General features: G+C 40.8%; 1 protein-coding gene across 5 annotated transcripts in view; it reads right to left on the bottom strand.

Moving 5' to 3' along the window:
• The window catches only part of FARP1 (FERM, ARH/RhoGEF and pleckstrin domain protein 1), a 207,937-nt gene that overhangs the window by 66,588 nt on the left and 120,357 nt on the right, over positions 1–20,992 (bottom strand). For all 5 annotated transcript variants that reach the window (XM_005493217.4, XM_005493218.4, XM_005493219.4 and 2 more), the window contains 3 exons: positions 7,420–7,524; positions 2,833–2,875; positions 1,652–1,730 (listed from right to left, as the gene is read on the bottom strand). In XM_005493217.4, the coding sequence (XP_005493274.2) occupies positions 1,652–1,730; positions 2,833–2,875; positions 7,420–7,524 (227 nt within the window). The remainder of the gene's footprint in view (positions 1–1,651; positions 1,731–2,832; positions 2,876–7,419; positions 7,525–20,992) is intronic.

The raw sequence follows: 20,992 nt of genomic DNA, 5'->3' as shown, positions 1-20,992 counted from the left end.
GACTGCAGCTCCTCTGGAGAACTCATACTAGGATCTCAATAATTTTAATAAGACTAGATTTTAAGAGATTTAGACAAAAGCTGTCATTTGAACAGTGAGTTTCAGAACGAGAATATGTAGCTGCACGAAATGAAAAGGGCAAGCTGATTTGAGGAGTACAGAAAAGTACTTTGTGTATATGTACTGAAAAAAACCAGCAGATATACCTAACATCCTTTTGAAACCTGCAGACATCTGTCTACTCATACAAAGTTCACCCTGGTGGAGGAATATAGCACAAAAATTTTAGAGTCTTTTCTTCTTCAAGTGACGAAGCTGTTCCCCACGGACATGCTTTCACATCCTACACACTGCTATCTATATCTATTCAAGTCCCTTAGCATACATATTTAAAATCTAACAAAAAAAAGTCATTGGGATTAAGAGACACATCTTCAGGTACATACAGAGATCACCAAAAATTAATTTTCAGTTCACATAGTAAGAAACAGATATGCAGAGTGTCTATTCAGAAATAGAAATGTGTCATTAATAATGTTGTGAGTTTTCACTCATTCTTTTATTCTTTTCACTCTTTCATTTAGTCTTTGCCAAGTAAATAATCCTTCTTCCCACCCCACATTTCTACTTTTCTCTTTCCAGGCAATCAAGTAATATCAATTATTTATTTTTTTTCTATTCCAATGCTCTATTGCCAAAATAAAAACACTACAAAGATAAACAGTGAACATCACAAAAGTAGACTTGTTCTTTATAAAGCAAGTCATAAGGACACCAGAGTTCTCTGCAAAAGAGGACTCTGTCTTCTGAGTAGATTGGAAATAAAAAATAAACACGAATATTCTGAATCAGAATGGAAACATGTAATTAAAAGCTAATAATATTGTAGACCAGAAAAAGAGTGAAAAGTTGCAATGAAGAAATACTGCAACAAAGCAATGTTTCTGACCATAAATGAAGGACCTGCTAGTCAAAAGAGAACCTCAACGGGTCCCTCATATACATATTTGCTCGCAGAGAACTAGGAGTTTTTGTGCCAATACAGTATGAAATTCTAAGCTTAAATGAAGTTTTTAAAAGCATTTAAACATTAGTATTAAGGTACTCTGTCTGCATGTGTGTATCTTTCTCTACATTCTTATTTTTCATTTTATTCCTTCTCCTTTGCATTTCTCCATCTCCAAAGTCACACTTCCACCTGTGCAGACCTTTGGTATTTGTGCTGGTTATACAGACAGGGTCCAATGCTGCTGCAAATCAGCAATTCCCACAAAACAGCTCTCTCCCAAATGGGGGTGCACAGTCACACATGTCCCTTGGCAGAGGGGCACCTCAGGCTGCCCATACATTACTTGATCATGCCAAACAGAGAACCCTGGTGCCAAATTGACTTTTCTTGAGGTTAGTAAAGCTCTCCCAGGACTCCACATCCAAGGATGCAAAGGACTCCTGCACTTTGCAGAACCTCTCAGCACAGACTGCAGCTGAATCTTAGGGCTTATTTTTTCAGGTGCATTCAAGGCTGGGACAAATAACACCAAGCTAAAAGTAAGAGGCAGTCATCACTCCTCACCCAGACATCTCAAATTCCATATTCTCCCCTCTGTCCATGGGAGATTTAACAAGAAGAAATAGTCACACAGCTACTAACCTTGTCAGTTCCTCCTGCAGCTGAGCATGGTCAGGTGGGAAGAATTTTACCACAAACTTTACAACAACATGCTTCGGTCCTAGGGAAAATGGCAAAGGAAGTTAACAAACATCAATAACATGCTCGCCAAATATGCACAATGATGTACAAGGGGTGATTCACATCACCTGCAGTGCATACAGACATGCTAACCTCATGTCCTTTGTTAGTATGCAGGATATTTGGAAACTGCCCAATAAAATTTACACATAATAAAAGAGAACAGTAACTTGGTCAAGGGCTACTCTGCCAAAACCAAGTATGTTTTTAGCTATTACATCAGTTGATCCAGTAAAATATATGTGTATCTACTTTCCTTGCTTCAGAACAGGAGGGAGCTAAAACACACTCTACTTTTGAAGACCACTAGCAAATTTCTATTTCTGTTTTAAGAACAGCAGATTTGTTCCAATTCTTACAAGTATGACCAGTGACAAAAGGACCAATGCATCCTGTCTTGTGAGAGAGAGGAGCTGCCAGACCATACACTCACACTAATATGACCAGAAAAACACCTAGAAAAACTGAATCGCAATGGCAAAGCTCCATAAATTAAGAACTTGGCTGATCATTGACAGAGAAAGAAAATAATCAGAATCTTCCCTGTTCACTTCTACTCTTTGCAGAGCTGGTGGCTATTTACAATTTCCTGTTCTTTCCTACCACCCACAGTAGCTTCCCCCATCCCAACTCTTTCCTCTTCTTGGCCTCCAAACATCCCAGGTTCTGCAGCAATCTCCACACAGTGGCAATACATCTACCAGCTCCTTCCCAGTAATAAAGTCTTCCTGTTGTTCTCCTTCTATTCTGATTCCTGCTACTACCAGCCAGCAGTGTATGTTCTTTTAGCCCTTCCCTTACTGCACTCTTTTTCTTCACAAAGCTGTTCCCTCCATTCCCCCCACTGCCTCCCCCAGTGACTGACTGAACCCCAGCCTCCCTTGGCGTGGGGTCAGCCTGTTCATCTGCTCATGTGACACAACTTCACAGGTACATCTTTTAAGGACAGGCCAGGATCAGAAAATAATTCCAGCAACACTTAGTGCAGAAGGCTGAAAATATAAAGATTGCAACCGACAGAGTCCCAATTTATTCAAGTACTCTCAGACTGAGGAAAGAAATGTCAACAAGGAAGTACTTACTTCTAATCTGTTTCATAACAGGCTTCAAAAGATCGAGCCACACCTGAAAACAAAAGAAGGTGGTGTTATCATATCCAAACAAGCTACCAGGGGAGCATTTTTAATTGCAATGCCTAGATTATCAGTCACCTATTTATTCTTTCCAGTGTGGTCATTATGCTTTCCTTAATTATATATGGTGGATTTTCTCTCCAAAATTCTGGGAGATGCTCAGGAAACAGCACTGTGAATGGGTACAGCTTTCAAAGCAGTAGAGATCCAGAGAGCTGGGAAATAGTGAGGAAATCTCCCCCTCACTTGTCCCTGACACCAACAATCCCAGCACATGTATGTGGTCAGGAGCCATTAGTTTTGTGGAAAGAACAACTGAAATGAGGAGTTTAGGAAAAGACAGTCCTATATTGTCATTGAGCTCCAAACCCTGAATGATCTCGAGAAAGGGAAGTGAATAGAGCTGGTGCTTGCCTAAGAGGCTGGGAATGCTGGAAAAATGGAGAAATGAGATGGCAGCAGCCTAACCCAATTCCTGGGGGACCCAGGAATCCCCATGTGAGGTCTGGCCATAAATATGGAGCTCTGTTGCTGAGCCCCATGGAGGTGAAGGAGCCTCCCTCCCACCACCTGCAGGAGGAATGTCCTCTCAGATCACAGGTGTGAGCAGACAAAAGGACAAGGCATGGGAGGGAGAAAGCTTACTTTTGAGCTATGGAGCATCTTCTCTTTTCTATAAACCTGGGAAATTCAGGCCCAAGCATTCTTAACTGGGGACAGTGTAACTTCTGCATGTAGTTCACTTGACAGCCCATTTTCCAGGACAGTGTGTGGGTCATCCCTTCAGCTTCCAAAAGCAAAGCAGTAGGTGAAAATGCAGTTTTGAGAGCCTACCCCCCCCCCATCCTGCAGTCTCAATCAGAAAGGCTGGGGCAAAATGTTACAGAAAGCCAAGGGACAATCATGCTGAAGGTAAAAGCCAGATGATTCACAGGGCCTGGAGACAGCTCATAGTCCTCAGCTGGTAACAACCCATGCCCATGATTTATATTTTGTTATCTCACTAAATTGCCCAAGGCCTCCCTTGAAGACATCTGGAACTTGTGGAAGAACACCCTACAACTATCACAAAGGTCAAAGCCATTAAAAACCAAATTAATTGAGTCTTCCTCTAGAAAAATAGTATGTATTAGAATTATTACTTCTTTGACCTTTAGTAATTTTAGATTATGCAGAGATTGAAACATATTCAAAATATCCATTTCCCAAAATCACCTGAGAAGCCAGACAGGAGCAGGCCTGTATCACTGCTGTAACTGCTCCAATGCCATGTGCCATTTTTATTATTACTAATATGGGGATTCCAATTAGCAGAGACCTCACAGCCCTGCTCTTTCCCATGCACTAATGTTACTCAATGGAATTCTTCTTATATTTCTCAGTCTAGGAAAGTCTTCTTCTTTTGTTTCAGAGGTTAAAGAAACTTGGTTATCCAAGAACAGCAATACAGTTTTTAATCACATGTTAAACTGGCCCTGACACACTTTGGCACTTGAATAACTTAAAACTGTTTTGTTTCAGAAAGTTCACACTCGCATAATCCGCAACAAAGGTCAGGGACTTTGCCAAGTTTAATGAGAGGGGGAAAAGACACCTTGAATATGAAATAACCAATTTACAGGATTAGGAGAATAATGTATTTTACTTGATGCCAAAAACAAACAAACAAACAAAGCACAAAAACCTCAAACAAACCCACAGAAGACCCACCAAAATAAACCCCCAAAAAACCCCTCTCTTCTCCACAGAGGTGGTTTATGGTACAGCATGAGCACACAAGTGCGCCATTCCTCTCCCTACTTTCCCAGTCATCCTACAAGCAAGTAACAACATCCTTGAACAGACTGCTGGAACTGCAAATGCATGTAGTGAGAAAGGTGGGGCAAAATGTCAATGTCACCACAATGTCACCAAAACCCAAGCAATCAAAACTTCTGCATCATGCATCTCCCACACTGTACCCAAACACCATCAATCTGAGACTGCTTTATAAACTGGAAAGGAAAACTAATGCGAGGACTTACTTAAGATGAATGTTTTTCATTTTCCCCAGAACTACAAGGCTAGATTATTTATTTGTTAAACAAAGGCTGGCATTCCATGATGGTGACCAGATTTCAGCAGCTGGAGAACTGAGGCAGACATCAAGTGTGCTGAAACTCTGTGAAACCCCAGGCTTGGCGACAGTGCCTCGTTTTTCTCCTTGTCCCAGCAGGAAGTGGAGCACTCAGACCCTCCACAATCATCTCCCATGCACATCTTGTCTGCTCCAAGCATGGCATGCTTGAATGTACACAGCTCCCAGGCAACTTGACATACCACTGTCAATATGTCAGATATGAGATCTGGAGCCTTGCATGTTGAAATAAACACAGCCAAATTGTGAATATTCGACTTCACATACATATGATTACATCCAAACAAATATGCTCTAAATATTTATTTTTCCTTTTACATTTCCCTCTGCACTGGAAAAGCAACTAATTCTCTTCAGATGATATGAATATAAAATATGCATGTGTGGTTTATTTCTCAGACATACCATTAACTGCAGGGATTTTTACTTACACAATGCCTGATTCTACATTATGGCCTTTATGAAACTCAGAAATTTTTAAATCCCAAGGGAACATTCACCTCAATTGAATCATATAAACTGGTTACAATAAGTTAAGTGTAAATAATACTGCTGCTCCACATTGAAACAACAATTCATAATCAAATCTTCTGCTTCAGAGTTCCTGTGAGATGCTTTCAGGTGGCTGAAGGCATTAATTCCACTGAATTTCACCATTCTTGGGGCACAGCTGAATAGATATGGGCAAGGTTTGTGGAGCTCCCTGTTTTTCAGAAGCAAAGACTGGACCAACCAGCAAGAACATGGACTGGTGCTCCCAGATATTTGGCTGGTACTTCCCTTTCCAAGAGTAGGGGCCAGCTGAGTTCCCAAGCTCAATACATGGATTTTCCTTCAGGTCAAACTGGCACTGTGCTTCAGGGGGTTTGTCCACCTTCCTCTTCCTCAGAGCCCTGCATCCCCCCCATGATTGTCTGGACATGTTTCCAGCCAGTCAATTCCTGCCACCCTGAGGGCCTCAGGCAGCAGCAGCACCTCAATCTCTCCTGTGCTCTGCCTCAAGCAAATAAACCACTTTGTTTTCACAAGACTGAAAAAAGTTAGTTTGCTTCAGGTCTCTTAGTGAAATGCAGACAGTCATCTATTTAAAACTTAATGACCTGTGAAGTAGAGAGGTTGATCAAATGACCTTCTCTGTTTTCTAGAAAACTAAAAAGCAACTCTATATACAAAAGATGTTAGGATTTGTTTCAGTTTTACGTACATACATCAATAATGCCAGAATGCCATTATTAACACAGCTACATGGACCCTCTGCTGCAATGGTACTGGCACAGTTGCACTGTTGAGAAAAGTTACATTAAGCTCTCAAGTTACCTCAAGCATTAGCCAAGGGTATCTGGCAGAATGCTAACCCTTCCAGTGAACTGTGTTTTATGTAATTCCAGCAGCACACTGTGAAGCAGATCCCTTCTAAAGATTGACATCCATTTAAAAAAGAATCCTGTTCAATTATAGTTAGCCTAGAACACTATGACTACTAGCATTCTGTTTAATGACTATTGTCTAATGTCTGTGCCTGCACTAAGGCATGACAGGCAAGATTCCTACTGTTAATTTCATCAAGAAATATTGTTCCTTTTACATATTTTAGCTAGATGAAAAGAACACAGATTTTTTTTAATCAATTGCCCAAAACCATCTCTTCTAGGTCATCCAGGCTACTGGTGCAAATTCACCCAACAGGTTAGAAATCCAATGTACATCAGAATGTACTAGGAAAGCAATCCAGGTAAGTAGCACCCGTGCTAGTGGGTTACATGATAAGTCTAAAAAAAAAAAAACAAACTTCAAAAAGAAAATCATTAAAGACTAAGAAGTCATCAGCCTATGGCTTTCTCTGGTACATGATATGGGCAGTGCAATGCCTGAACTGATCTCAGATTCCTGAATGTCAGGACCAGCCAGTACCACACAGCTCCCATCCATCTTTGGGGCTGTCCTTGGATTTGCTTTCCTTTTTACTAACCTTGCAATATTTTATCTATCCCTTTTCTTACCCCATAATGTTTTTCATGAACTCTGCCACAATCATTGCAACTTTTCTATCAGCAGAGAAAGTTTATTTCTGCACTCCAAATCAAGCAGGACTATAAAATCAAGAGTTGAGGCTCTGTAACAGTCCAGCCTTTGGCTTCTGTACAGCAACTTAGAAAAACAAAACACTTTCCCAACTTGTGCCTGAATTAGCCATTACTTTCAATGCAGATGAAATCTGACAGGAATAATCAGGTTTTAAAAACATTTCTTCAACTCCACTAGGCAAGAACAATTCTTTTTTAGAAGTCCTTTCCCTTTTGAAGACTGAGGATTAAATGTATCTTACAAGTAAGGAGCAGAAGGAGAGAAAACAGTGTGCATGCAGATGAAAACCAGCTGAAAATGATCCTTTTACATACCATCATCTTTTTATGATCTGGAAATTCAAGGCCAAAATAGTCGCCTTCAACAAGGTTGAGGTGGTTGCAAACAGCATCATGCAAAACTTTCCCTGGAGCTCTTTGCTGTAAGAAGAAAACAAAGCCTAGGGTTACAAAGATGCTTTTAATTAGTGGCAGAAAAATTATTATGCTAAGAAATTATTCAGCAAACAACACTGCCAAAACTGTTTACAAAACCAGTGGATATTACAATCATACCCAAGGGCAGTGGACAATAATTACAACAGTTTTAAAGCTAAAGACTATATCCATCCATCCATGCATGGCAGCTCCAAATCCATCTTTAGTCCATTTTTATTTTTTGAGGGAAAAGTACTGTGAAATACAAGAGGGGGACTTGGGATACAGTTTTCTTATGCCTACCAAGGCTTATTCCTGCTGTGAATTCTTATTTTATCCCACAGCCCTTCAAGTGGTGTCAGGTGGTGCATGTACATCTGTGTACAACACAGGGAAACCAGGATGTTCTCCTGGCTTACAAAACTCCAAGGACTAAGGGTTTGCTCAATGCTGCTTGATATGCAACAGGCTCAAGCCCTGGATTCTGACTTCCTATGTGCTTATCCCAAGCTGGGAGGCACTGAGGCTGCTCCAGGTCTGTCTGTGCTACCCTGGCAGAGCTGGCAAGTAATTTGGAGGAGTCAAACACACTGAAAGCCTTCCCACTTCCCTCTATACAAACCAGATGTTCTAGCCCAATATTAGCTCTCAGAGCCACTGCTCTGCTGATTGTAAGGATTCTTTTCATCAGCCCATCCATTAAATCCACACCTGCAGAAAATACTACAAATTACAGTTCACCAGCAAGTCTTCTGCAAAAACCCATCTCTGTATAAAAAAGCCAATCACTGAAATCAAATATTTTTGTTCCTTGGACAAATGCACCTATTTTAACTCAAGAGGCACTGAAACACAGGTCTACATTCACTTCAGAACAAATAATAATCCATTAAATTGCACAAACCCTGCTGTTACAAGAGAACAATCACATCCTGGATTTGCACTCAACCTATAGACTGGTGCCCTCCCTTTCAGCCCAGTAAATAATAGAGTAGAACGAAACAGTAGTATCCAAGTGAAGAAAAGACAACCATTACAGGTGGGCAGGCCAGCTCAGAGCTTGAGCCCAGGCCCTGGCATCTCCAGGCACTGCCCAGACCAACAGTTTACTTGAGAGTGGGCAGCTGGTCAATCCCACCCCCTCCCAAAAGCATCATAACGCAGTCTGATCTCTGTTTCACTGGGATACCACAAAATAAAGACAGGCTTTTCCCAACTAGAGTAATACCCTAGGTGGGAAAAGCATCTTTCCAAAGGTACTTTATCTAACATTCTCTAATATGAACTGTGAAAAGTACATAAGCAGTAGTCAGGCTTACACCAGAGAAACCAAATTGATGATGTTTTTCTACGGAAAGCACATTTTCTAGGATGTATGTGCTACCAGAGCAGCACTGTCACCCTGGTCATGCATGACACAATGACTGAACCCTTCAATGCTGGCTGGTTTTGAAAGTCTGAAGGGAAGAGCCAAGCTCACTTCTCCAAAAACTTGCTGAACAGGTTTTTACCCAACATATTCCCAGTGCTTCTGAGAGACCTGAGCCACCAGGAAGCAATATGCATTCAAGCTATTAACTGTTTGATAGTATTTGGTGTAGCAAACATTAGCCTTGTGAATACTTTAAAAACAAATTAAAGAACAATCACTGATAAAAGTACTAATTTTTTAAGCATTCACTATAACCTTGCTGAAGTAATTCAGAGTAAAATACCAAGAGGATGCAAAGAAGGAAGAGAAAAAAAATCTCTGTTTTCACAGATAGAGCACTTTTGATCTGACACAATGGCATCCAAAGCAAGCCTCAAGTGCGAGTATATTTGAATACTTCATGCTCTCCACTTCATGTTCTCCAGCTTCATGAAACCAAAAGCACTCCCAGAGTTCACCACCCAGACCCAGCCTGCACTGGCCATTGTGCCTGGCATGTCAGTTCTAACAGAAAGCTTCCCACACCTTCCACTCCACCTCTACATAGGCACAAACATACACACACCATCTCAATGAAAGAGCTTCCTGCTAAGGGCGCTTCATTGGAGGCCACACAAGAATATTAAACACATTAGGCTGAGTGTAAGAATGATATTATTTACTGCTCTGAAAACACACCTACAAATAATTTAGAAGTAAATACTCCTGCTTCCAGACTAGTCTCAGGTCTTCACAGTTTGGCTGGGGCTGCTAGAGAGAGGAAGAATGTGTTTATCAGTCACCCTCACAGCAAGAAGCCTTCCTACTTCTGCACGACCAGAGGAATGGTAACATGCCAGTGAGTGTGTATATATGCCTTGCTAAAGTATTTGATGGATTTCTGTCTGACAAAGATCAAATTTAATCTTTCCTCACAGGAAAAAAAAGTGTCTCTGAGTGGAGATTTCTGACCAAGAGGAAAAAAGGCAAAGAGCCACACCACTCAACATTAGCTGAGAAGAGCCTGGCTGTCTAATCTCAGGCCGTGAGTAAAAGCCTCTGATGAAAACCTGCTGAGCGTTTTCACAAAGGTTTTTTTCTTATAGGCTTTTAAACGATGGAACAGCAGTCTTGCAGTATTTATGTCACTTGGCATTTTCTCTGGAGTATGCCTCAATAAAATCAAATGCTTCTTACTCCAGTATTTGTAAATATTATTATTCTAAACTCATCTTATCTTTGATCAGTGTATCTCAAAATAAAATCTGACAGTTCCCTCACAGGAAGTGCTGTGCATATAAAATCTGCTGAGATTTAGAGCCTGATGAAACTCCAGTCTTGCAGGACTAGAAGGAGAAGTACAACATCCGCAAAAGAAGGAACACACAAGGTTTCAGAGAGATCTTGAGTGCAGTTCCATGACATCCCTACTAAAAAATGTAAACACAGTAAATTAAAAGCTCAGTCCACCGGGTATGGAAGCAAAGCAGGAGTCATTCAGGGCACAGTAAACACGAGCTGACAGAGGGAGCATTCAGGAATGAGTGTGCCACACCAATGACATAATCTGAAGTCAACAGTTGTGCCTGACTTCAGCGTGGTTACAAGGCCTAGGAGAAAACACGAGTTTTCCACAGAACCTGGAAGGCATTTTCCAACCATGAAGCATGGCCCTGCTGCCGTGTCTCAGACAGCAAGTTCTAGGCAAGCTTCACTGGTTTCTGCTCCACAGCCCCATGGCAGCATCTGCCAGAGCCGGCTGCTTTCCCTGCTCCATGGCAGCACCAGTCTGCTCCATGGGGGTCACTGACACGGAAGCATGGAAGCAATGAAGGCTGGGGTCAAGTCTATACCTCCAGACCACTTGCTGCACAGGCACCACCACCCTGTGAGGCAGCAAGGGAAAGGAACCAGGAGGGCATGGCATCTTGATGGAATTCAGCTGGGGGAGGGTCACATGCAGTCCCAGGAGCAGGGAAGCACCTGCAGCAGGTGGCAGTCCCCTGCTCCCGTTTCTGCTGACAGCCAGATTCCTGTACAATCAATGAAAAATACTGCAGCTCCAGGAAGCAACTCTTCCCAGCCCAAATGAGCCATCTGAGCACACTGGCAGGGACTTCTCCTGAGCAGTACAGGTGTATCTTTTATCCTGACAACAAGGGGCCCTGACATCTGTTTGAACCATCTGAGATGAGGTGAGCCCAAGCCAGACTGATACACCAGAGAACTACTATTTTTCTCTTGATGTGGTATTTACTTATACCAAGATAATATTAGAAATTTATTACACTGAAAAGAAGCTCAATGACTTCCAGCTACACATTCTTAGTCCTTAATGCATTTTGAACTGGTCTTTCATTTAGCTCTGTGAAATCACATTTTAAAGTAGCTTTACATTTTCAGGGAACGTCAAGTTCTAAATTATGAATAATGTGCATCATCACATTTAGCTGGAAGCTATGAAGGTACCCAGTCAAACTAGCCTGCTTTACGCATTATATATTCAATATTTTGCTGTCTTCTCATTACCTCAGTCCTACTCAATTCAGCCTCACTCTACTCCCACCAAAAACCAAAACAGTATATTGCTTATGATCTTCTAATGGTGAATATTTAAACAGGTTCAACAGTTCTTTCGTGTTCTAGTAAACACCAATCCTTTTTTAAAAATATCCCTTTACCATTTGGACCATTCTTTGACACAGACTGCAATACATTTAAAAAAAAAAACAAAACCAGAAAGTACATGGCTATATCTGATAGCCATGATGCAAGATATCCAGAACTTTAAAAGAAGCATGTTTGGACACATTACACCACCTCCCACAGTTAATTCAGCAATTATTTCACTAATTATGTACCCAAAAAAAAGTATATATGTTTACGGTCAAATAGAGAAATAAAGGTTTCACCATTTTTTATCTGTTCAGTGAAATAAACTCCTATCACAGCTTAAACAAGATCTTTGATTGAAAGGTTTTTGTTTATGTGTTTGTTTTTACATTACTGAGCAGTCATACTAGCTTAAAAGAACCAAATAAAATAAACACTTTCTTCTGAACATTGAAAAATATAAGTCTGATTTTTGGCTGAAGTAAGAAATAGTTTCATGTGGAAACAAAGACTACTCTGTTCTCCTTCTCTTCTTCAAAACTGGAATGGGTCAGAAAGAAGTTTGGGTGTCTTAATTACACTTGCTTGTACTTGCTTTTGCTCATAAGAGAGAAAACAATTCCTTCATGTCAATCTTAAAGAAAAAGGTGCATTCATAATTCACACCTGCCACCACATAAAGGCAGGCGTTTCTTCCACTGATGCCCTCTTTCTATCACATTCTGGGTGCTCTAATGGTCTAAAATGAAATGTGACAATTTGGTCATGCTAAATATTTTACAAATACCTAAATACTGTATGTCACAAAGGTTAAGCACAAGGTTTAAAAATGTATTTGGTCTTTCAGGGTTAATGACCTAAAAAAATCTGTTCTACTGATCACCAAACCAGATAGCCAAATTATTTTTATACTCCAATTTAAGAACTGCATTGAAATGATTGTGAAAACTTCATTCAGTAATTTCATTACTATTCCTGAAGTCATATACAGTTGTAATCACTACTAAAAGTAACAACCCCACGCTCTTAACAGCACAACTTTCTCAGTTATTTGAAACTGTTAAAAAGTGTGTACATATCTACAGTTTTGAAATGAAAGAAAACCAACCAAGAACTGTTCGTGATAAGCAAATAGTATAAAAATAACCTCACAAATGAGACTGAGCACAGGATTCTTAAACAAATAACTCTGTTAGAAATTTATACTTCAAAGAAGGCTCGAAAACTACTCACAGGAGAACAATGCTGTCAGCATCTGAAGATAAATTTTGTATGTTAAACAGTTCTCCTTACTGGCATAAAATGAAATGCATAATTCATATTTAGCAAAAGTCTATTTCCTGAAAGGTGGGGTTAAGGGCAAGAATCACTGGTCTGCGTGTTGTTGCTCTGGACCTAATACTGCCAAGACACTTGGAGACCCTCTGCCCTTCTTCTCCTCTCTCCCTTTCAAAGCGTAGGTGTTAATCCCATAGAAAGGATTAGATGACTACAAAAATAGCATTAGACCACCAGGATAGCTCTTACACGTGGGCTTGCTACTTTTTACCTGGCTGTTCAGCTCAGACTGGGTAGTTGAGAAGTGCTGGAAGAAGTGTGATCCATCACTCCTACACACCAGGCCAAAGAAGGGCAGCGAAGCGACACCTTTGAACAGAGCAGCCACACACTCCCACCCCTGCTTCTGAGCAGAGGACCTGCAGCCACCAGGTATGCATCCCATCTGAAAAGAGGCTGCAGGAGAGGCACAATTTTATGATAACCTAAAGGCACCTCGTTCCTTTTAAGATATTTTCCGCGTGAGTGTAGTTGAGGGCTCCACTGCTGGCACGTATCCCACATGCTTTTGCATAGGCTGTGCACATGCCATCAAAGGGCGGATTGAGGCCAGAAGCAGCAGCAGAATAAGGCTCTTATACTGCCGTAAAAACAGATTGATCATCTGCTCTGCGTGTACAATGAGACTATTTAGGGTTCTTTTCTTTCAAGATTTTAGTGGACTGCTTTTACACTCACCACATAAACTGTATTCCCTTAATGCCACTGGCTGCCTTCCACAGACTCTGATGTACACTTTTACCCTCCGGTCAGTTTTGGTGGTGGTGGCACGTTTTCTTAAACAGCACAATTTTAAGACATGGTAGATTTTACTTCAGGTATGTTTTACCACCCTTAAGAAATGCAGCTGCAAAGTTAAACTCCCCACCCCCCCCATCTTCAACAACAACTATTGTAGGAATTTCTTTGCTAACCAAAAATCAACATAGCAAACAATTAGTGAGGCAAAGACTACAAGGAGAAGGGATTTAATAACTCTCTCATTTGCTTGAATTTCTGGCATGGTCTCCAAAAGAAAACTGCAGTTTTCTATATTTGAAATATGGATTTGTTATTGTAACCATGGTCTTAGATTTTTAATCATGACAAATTGGTTTATGTCAAAATATTTTCTAAAACAGGCAGAAGGAGAAGGACTGCTCTTGCACCTTAAACTCTCTTCCAATGCCCAAAAATCAAATTCAGTAGAAACAGCCAACAGTAAAATTTAGGTGAACAGTAATTACTAAATTATCCACTTTAATAGTTCAATGCTGTGGAAGAAAAAATAAAAATATTATTTACAAAAGCTAATGAAAAGTTTTATGACAAGGCTATTTTCAGTACTGCTTGGTTAAGCTTTCTCTTATAGCAGTCAGACTAATACAAAACTCAGCTACAGTAAATCCTCAGGTAACTGCACATCTCCATAATTCCACTACAGTAAAGCTATGGAATTGGAGCCTCTGCTTGCTCTATTTTCATTTGGCTCATAAAATTGCAGCTTTGCACCTTAATGGGCAAACACCACCCACACGGTATTTATTATATATGCCATTTCAATGTGCATGAGAGGACACAAAAATGGAGGAGAGATGAGCTGGGCACCTTCAGGACTGAGCTCATATTACAAACCAATGTGTCATCTCCAGGTGTAATCCTCCAATAATCTGATTTCTTTGCAGTTCTTACAAACGCAAACTGATATTAATACTGATTTTATTTGCCATCTTTCAATTATTCAAATTTCCAGTGGACATTTGTAACTGCAGAATCAGCAGCAACCACCACAAAGGTAGTGGAGCATTTTGTAAAGAAAAAAGAGGAAGAAAGGGGCAGATTCTTGAAACCTGAAGAACTTCCTCCTCAGGTAGCTGTAGAGACAAAATTCCACAGAATTTGTTTCACATCATCATCCCTCTTTCATCAATGCCAAAGAGAAACTGAAACTCACTGGCTAAACACCACAAACCATATAAACCAAAAATATTCAAGCTTTTGGCTGCAGTAGTCTAAGGACACATCTGTTTATTACAAAATGTTACTTATGGTGAAAAGCATTAACAAAATACTTCATTATTAGTTTCCTGGTTCACTGGTTCCTTTGGCTATGTTTACAGCATTTTAACTAGCTGGCATCTAACTCTCAGAAAGTAGAACTGATCCTGTATTAACTTTTCTGTACTGGTTTTACAAGATCCTACACTTCACACATATGCAACTAAAATTCACTTTATCAATTTAAAAGTGGTGCTCTGATCACATCTGCTTTTATGAATTCAGCTGGAAAACTTCACTGTTATCTGCCTAAAAATCCTCTAAGAAATTGTCCCAATGGAGACAACACATTCCTTCCCATGAAATGCTGATCTCAGTAATGCCAAAAACCCCTAAACCTAAATCCAGGTCTCTACAGAAGCTAATTAGTCCTTCTGGAAAAAAACAAACCTTGCTTCTTGTAGTACAGCCATAACTTCCTTGAGATATGTGTAAAATATTTGTGGGAAATCAGCAGTGGCAGAACAAGTCTTTTAAATTACTATTTAAGGTTGCAAAATTTCACACACCAACAATTAAATTCTTAGACTTCCAGTGGGAAACTCTTGGCAGCACCACTGTTACTAAAATTACATTCCTTGAACATCATTAAAATGCACAGTGTGGACAAAAAAAATGAGGCATTAAAAGAAAAATGAGAAAACTTACTAAAAATATGTAATCTTATTTCCTAAATTAGCTCCTGTAAATGCTGAGTCATCTCTGCTTAATTTTACTAGCAAAACTGAAGTGGTTTGTGGCTGTTGTTCATCCCCTTAGCAAGGCAAGCATCCACTGCTGGAAGTGACTGTTTTCTATTCTGAGGAGTAACATCCACATGATGTATTCCAGCCTCAGAGCCTTGACACTGCATGGTGATGACTTGCAAAAACCAGAGCCAGCCCATCACAAATTTAAGATCTTGGTGTGAGTCGCAGGGCAGATGCATTAGACAGTGCCTTCCTCATGATCTGAAACACACAACTTTGCAAATCAGCATGTAAGAAAGGTGGAAGGCAACAATACTTTTGTGCTACGTGGCTTTTTTAAAACCAGGTGCATGCTCAAAATTCGTCACTGAAAAGGTGTGTCTAGCTCAGAGGGGCAATAAGGGAGAGAGCCACACCAAACCCATTCCAGCTATGACACCAAAACCCTTAGCGGAGACACAGGAGACAGCAGGCATCACTCTAACAAAGATTACCTGTGAACTATCTATGTTTAATTGACAGCCAAGAGTGTAACTGAGCAGATGTCTCCATCTGCCATGAGCTGCCCCTCACCACGAGGCTGTGCCCATAGGGATGTGCTGCCAGCATTCTGCAGCACAAGGATGCCCACAAAACAAGCCCAGCTTGTGCACTGCGGGCACTGGCTTTGGAAAGCACACCACAAGATTTGTTTTCAGAAACTAGATGGGAGTTTGATGTGAAGCTGATAGAACCTCATTTTTCAGAACGTTTTCTTTATGGAAAGCTGTTTTACTAAAGCTGAACTCTGGAACCAAGCATATACCTGTCAAATAAATGTTGATATTACTTTCTCTCCCTGCAAGCAAAAAACTGAATGAGTTTAACCCCCGGCCCTGGCACTATTTAGTGGCACACTGTGCTCGTTGTTTCTTGGGAAGAGCTGCAACTGAGGCTCAGAACACTCATTAAAAATACCTCAGATTGAATTTCATAGCCCACAACTTTTGAAAAGGAATATAATGGCACCATTCAGTGCTTTCAGTGTAATTCAGCAGCGTAGCAGCCAGCATATAATTGGGGATAAAAAACCCAAACTCTGTGACACCCCTCACCCCTTGCCTCCCACTTTTACCACTCCTCTCTCTGTTTCAAGGCAAAAATCATTTAACCACCTTCTCAAGTTTTCTTTTTTTAACGTTAAGAAGTGCTTGCTTCTCTGCTTTGTTTTCTTTGCCTGGTCATTTTTCCTCATTTTCTTTACGCATAAACAAACACTTTGCTAGAATGAAGGAGTAGGCAATTCTTAAGTCATCAAATGTAAAACCAGAACCTTTATATACCGACTGGAAACATGAGAATATGAAGTGTTATGAGAATACGGGAGTTATTACTATAAAATCAGGTTGAGATGCAAAGCAGCTGTTTATTATTTCTATCTGGATACATTTTAGTTCAACCATGATTGTACTAAAATCCTTTGAAGAAAGTAATTTCATTTAAAAGCACGTCCAAGACCTGGAAAAAAACTTCACAACAAACCCCAACAAAAAATAAGTGGTGTTCAGGGAAAATATTAAATCCTAAATCTAAAGAAAAATCAAATGCAACAGGAAAAAACCTTTCCATCAGTTTCAACATTACTATTAATCTCAGAAAGAGCTCCTATCATCCAGGACTGTATATATTTTACCTTTTACTTTATCAGAGGCAGGAAAGCACATTTTAACAACTGGATACAGAAGTTTACAAAAAGGACACTCTTAGATAAAGCCTCCAGGCTGTGGCTGTTGCTAAGCTATAATGTAATAATTTTACACCCTAACTCTTTGTCTTCAGCTAGGCTTTGCTCCAGCTGGATGCAGTGCCCTGACAGCCAAAGTGCAAGGCAGGATAAGGAAGACAACCTTGCATGCAATTTAAATTAAGAGTTTCTGTAGGACCCATTTGATACCAGCCTGTCTTCCAAAACTGATGTGGACTGTGTAAAGAAAAGCTTGGCTGCAGCACTCTGCAACTGTTCCAGATTGGACATGGAGTAGTCTTGTATTTATGTGTGAAACTGAAATAGAGATGATCTGAATTAATTCCTAATGAGCAAAATGCATATCAACAAGACATTTTAATGGAAACAAAACTTGCAAGGGCAAAACAAGTCTCAAAAGCAATCCTTCTTTAAGTATCTGAAAGGCAGAACTTTTGAGCAGCTTTTTGCCAGTCAAATCCCCAATGCACAAGAGTTTCTTGTTTGGTTACGCAGGACCTGTGTCACCAACCTGATGGATGTACAGGAAATGTGTTCAACATTTCTCTAAGCAGCCTTGAAAGACCTTAAAACTGAATATACTTGGAGTCTGATCTGTCTTTTAAACATGCAAAGGACATGAGAAGAAGTGAGAACTGTCTATACTCTCAGGGTATTTGCAAGGGGAAGACACAAGCTCTGTTTTGTGCATCACTGAAAGGTGCCACCTTTAGTTTGGGACACAAACTAGAGTGGGCATAGGAGTTAGGGAAATTGGTATGTTAAGAGTTACAATAATGGGTGCTTTAGAGGCACCTCATAATGATGTAGTCAAGGCACAATTTCAAGAAAACATAAAAAATAAATACCTCCCTTTTTTAATATAACTACACAGTTTTCAGAAAGATCCTCAGGAGCTTTTCCACTCTTCCTTTGTAACCTGCCTGCAACTTGCAGTGTCTCCTCACACAGAAGATGCTCTAAAAATTCCATCCATGGGTCACCTCAGGTCTCTGGAAGGTAGAACTGCCTAGACTGTAGGAGTCTGATGCATGGTTATGTGAGCAAATACCACACAGCCATAGCCATCACTGGGGGGAGCACAAGTGGAGTGGTGACACTGTGCACTGCCGAAACAGTGACTTCACCTCCAGCCCCTTCAAAATCCAAACCTGCCAGGGCTGACCTGCATGTTCAACCCAGCATCAAACAGCAAAGCAGCACAGCCAGAGCAGAGATCTGCTTATAAATTCATGGCAAACCAGGGAAAGAAGGGATTTGTGCTCGTATCTCTGGGGCAGGAGGAGGTGAAGAGGCAAGAAAGGCCAGCAGGATTTCTAAGCTGTACAGGGTGTGTGTTAGCAGCACATGGTCTGAGCCAGGCAAAAGTCTCTCATTTATCTCCAGAGTGCTTCCTCCTGACTGTGAGCAAGATTTTTCTTTCACCTATGTTGAAGGTGGAACATTCAACTTTCACCTGATTTCCCACCACTCCTGATATGTGTGCGTGTGTATGTACCCTACAGAATTGCCTGTGCCTGCAGTTAATGTGAAATACTTCAGAGACAACAACTCACACCCTTCTGCTTCACTGCTCATTCAGCCATACCAACTGTTCAAGCTAAGGAGATTCCTAGGAGATCTGCTCTGTGTCACTCAGACAGAGGCCTCAAATATCAAAGGAAAGCATCACCACTTGCTATCACAAGTGCATAAACACAGCCTCACCACTTACTACCACAAGTGCATAAACACAGCCTCTGAAACACAACTTTTACAGATTCTGTTTTGTTTTACTGGGCAAAAATGTTTTCTTTTATGCTCTGTTTAAGAACTGTGTGTTGTACAGAATTAGTTACTGTGATTTGGGCTTTGGACAAAATTGCTAAAATACATCTTTAGGCACAGCAGGTTTAAAAAGGCAAATGAGCCATTCAGCTGGTTTTTTCTTGAGGCCAGAATCCAGCACTGCCGTATTAGATACCACTTAGATATAAATGAGCTTTATCAGCAACAACAGACTTCGTGGGAAACAAGCATTCTCTGTTCAAGGTACGTCAAAGAGAAGTCTTTGGGGATGTGCTATCAAAAGTCAAACATCAGGCAGCCACAATGAGACTTTTCTGACCACATTTTCAGTCTGAGTTGAATTCCTCCACGAGGAGTTTTAATCCATTTAACCTTGAGGATAATGTGTGTAGCTGGAAAAGGATTTGATTTTATCTAATTTGTGGGTTTTTCTTAATGCTGAAACCCTACTTCTTATGTCTTTAGAGATAGCATACATCTCATTTTAAATTTACATTTGTAAATATAATTTGTTTCATGTTAATACCCAGGTAACTCAGAGATTCCTGGGCTATGTGAGAGCAATACATTTCATTTACAAGATAACAACATAATTGGATCATACAATCATAGAATATGCTGAGTTGGCAGGGACTCACAAGGATTACTGGAGTCCATCTCCTGGCCCTGCAGAAGACCATCCCCAAGAGTCCCACCATGTGCAGAGGAACATTTTCCAAACACCTCTTGAGCTCTGTCAGGCTGGTGCTGTGAGCACTGCCCTGGGGAGCTGTTCCAGTGCCCAAACACCCTCTGGGGGCAGAACCTTTTTCTAATATCCAACGCAAACCTCCCCTGACACAGCTCCAGGCCATTCCCTCAGTCCTGTCACTGGTCATCGCAGAGAAGAGATCAGTGTCTGCCCCTTCTCTTCCCTCATGAGGAAGCTGTAACTGCAATGGGGTCTCCCCTCAGTCTCCTCCAGGCTGAAAACACCAAGTGACCTCAGCTGCTCCTCATACAGCTTCCTCTCCAGGACCCTCACCATCCTCTGGGCATTCTCCAATAGCTTTATATCTTTCTTATTTTGCATTGCCCAGCACTGCACACAGGATTCAAGGTGAGGCTACACCAGTGCAGAGCAGAGCAGGACAATCCTCTCCCCTTGATTGTGCTACCAGTGATTATGACCAAGATGCCTAGTATGAAACCTACTAAATATACTTCATCTCTGCCTATTTATAAAATATGTAGGTTATCCATGTTCTCAACAGCCCTCAAGTGAAGTTCTGTGCCAGCATACATACATACTTTAGTGATCTCCACCAAAACACTGTCTTGATACCAGCTTCAAGAATTATCTTTCTTCATCATAATTTACTTAGAGAAGTCAGACAACCCTGTCAGACTCAGAATATATCTCCTTAGGGAAAGAACTTTTGTCTGCAGAAGACCACAATGGTCAGCATTGATCAATGATCACTGCTCATATACTTCTTGTGCTGGACTTAATTTTTATTCACAATATGTAATAATGTTTGACAAAACCACCATGGGACTAAGGAGAGATGTAACCCCGATGTGGCATTAAGCAGACAATAATATCAGATTTTGCCTTTTCAGACTGTAAGTATTTCTTGAATTGTTGCTACCAAACAGCTTGAGGCATCCGGTCTACACTAAAACATCAAGCAAGGTCTTGGCCAGGAGAAGGGCACAGGCTTTGCAGGATGAGAAAGGTAAGTGAAGACACCTGTCACTGGCATCCTTCTGGCTCTTTAGTTCTTCCCAAATCATCAATACTCCTTTCAAGCTAACCAAAGGCAGCAACTCCTGAGTGAGCCCCAGTGGGAGACTCCTTCAGACCACACA

This window comes from Zonotrichia albicollis, chromosome 2 (assembly GCF_047830755.1).
Source record: "Zonotrichia albicollis isolate bZonAlb1 chromosome 2, bZonAlb1.hap1, whole genome shotgun sequence".
NCBI classification, from domain to species: domain Eukaryota; kingdom Metazoa; phylum Chordata; class Aves; order Passeriformes; family Passerellidae; genus Zonotrichia; species Zonotrichia albicollis.
This window is presented reverse-complemented; position numbering and strand designations above follow the sequence as displayed.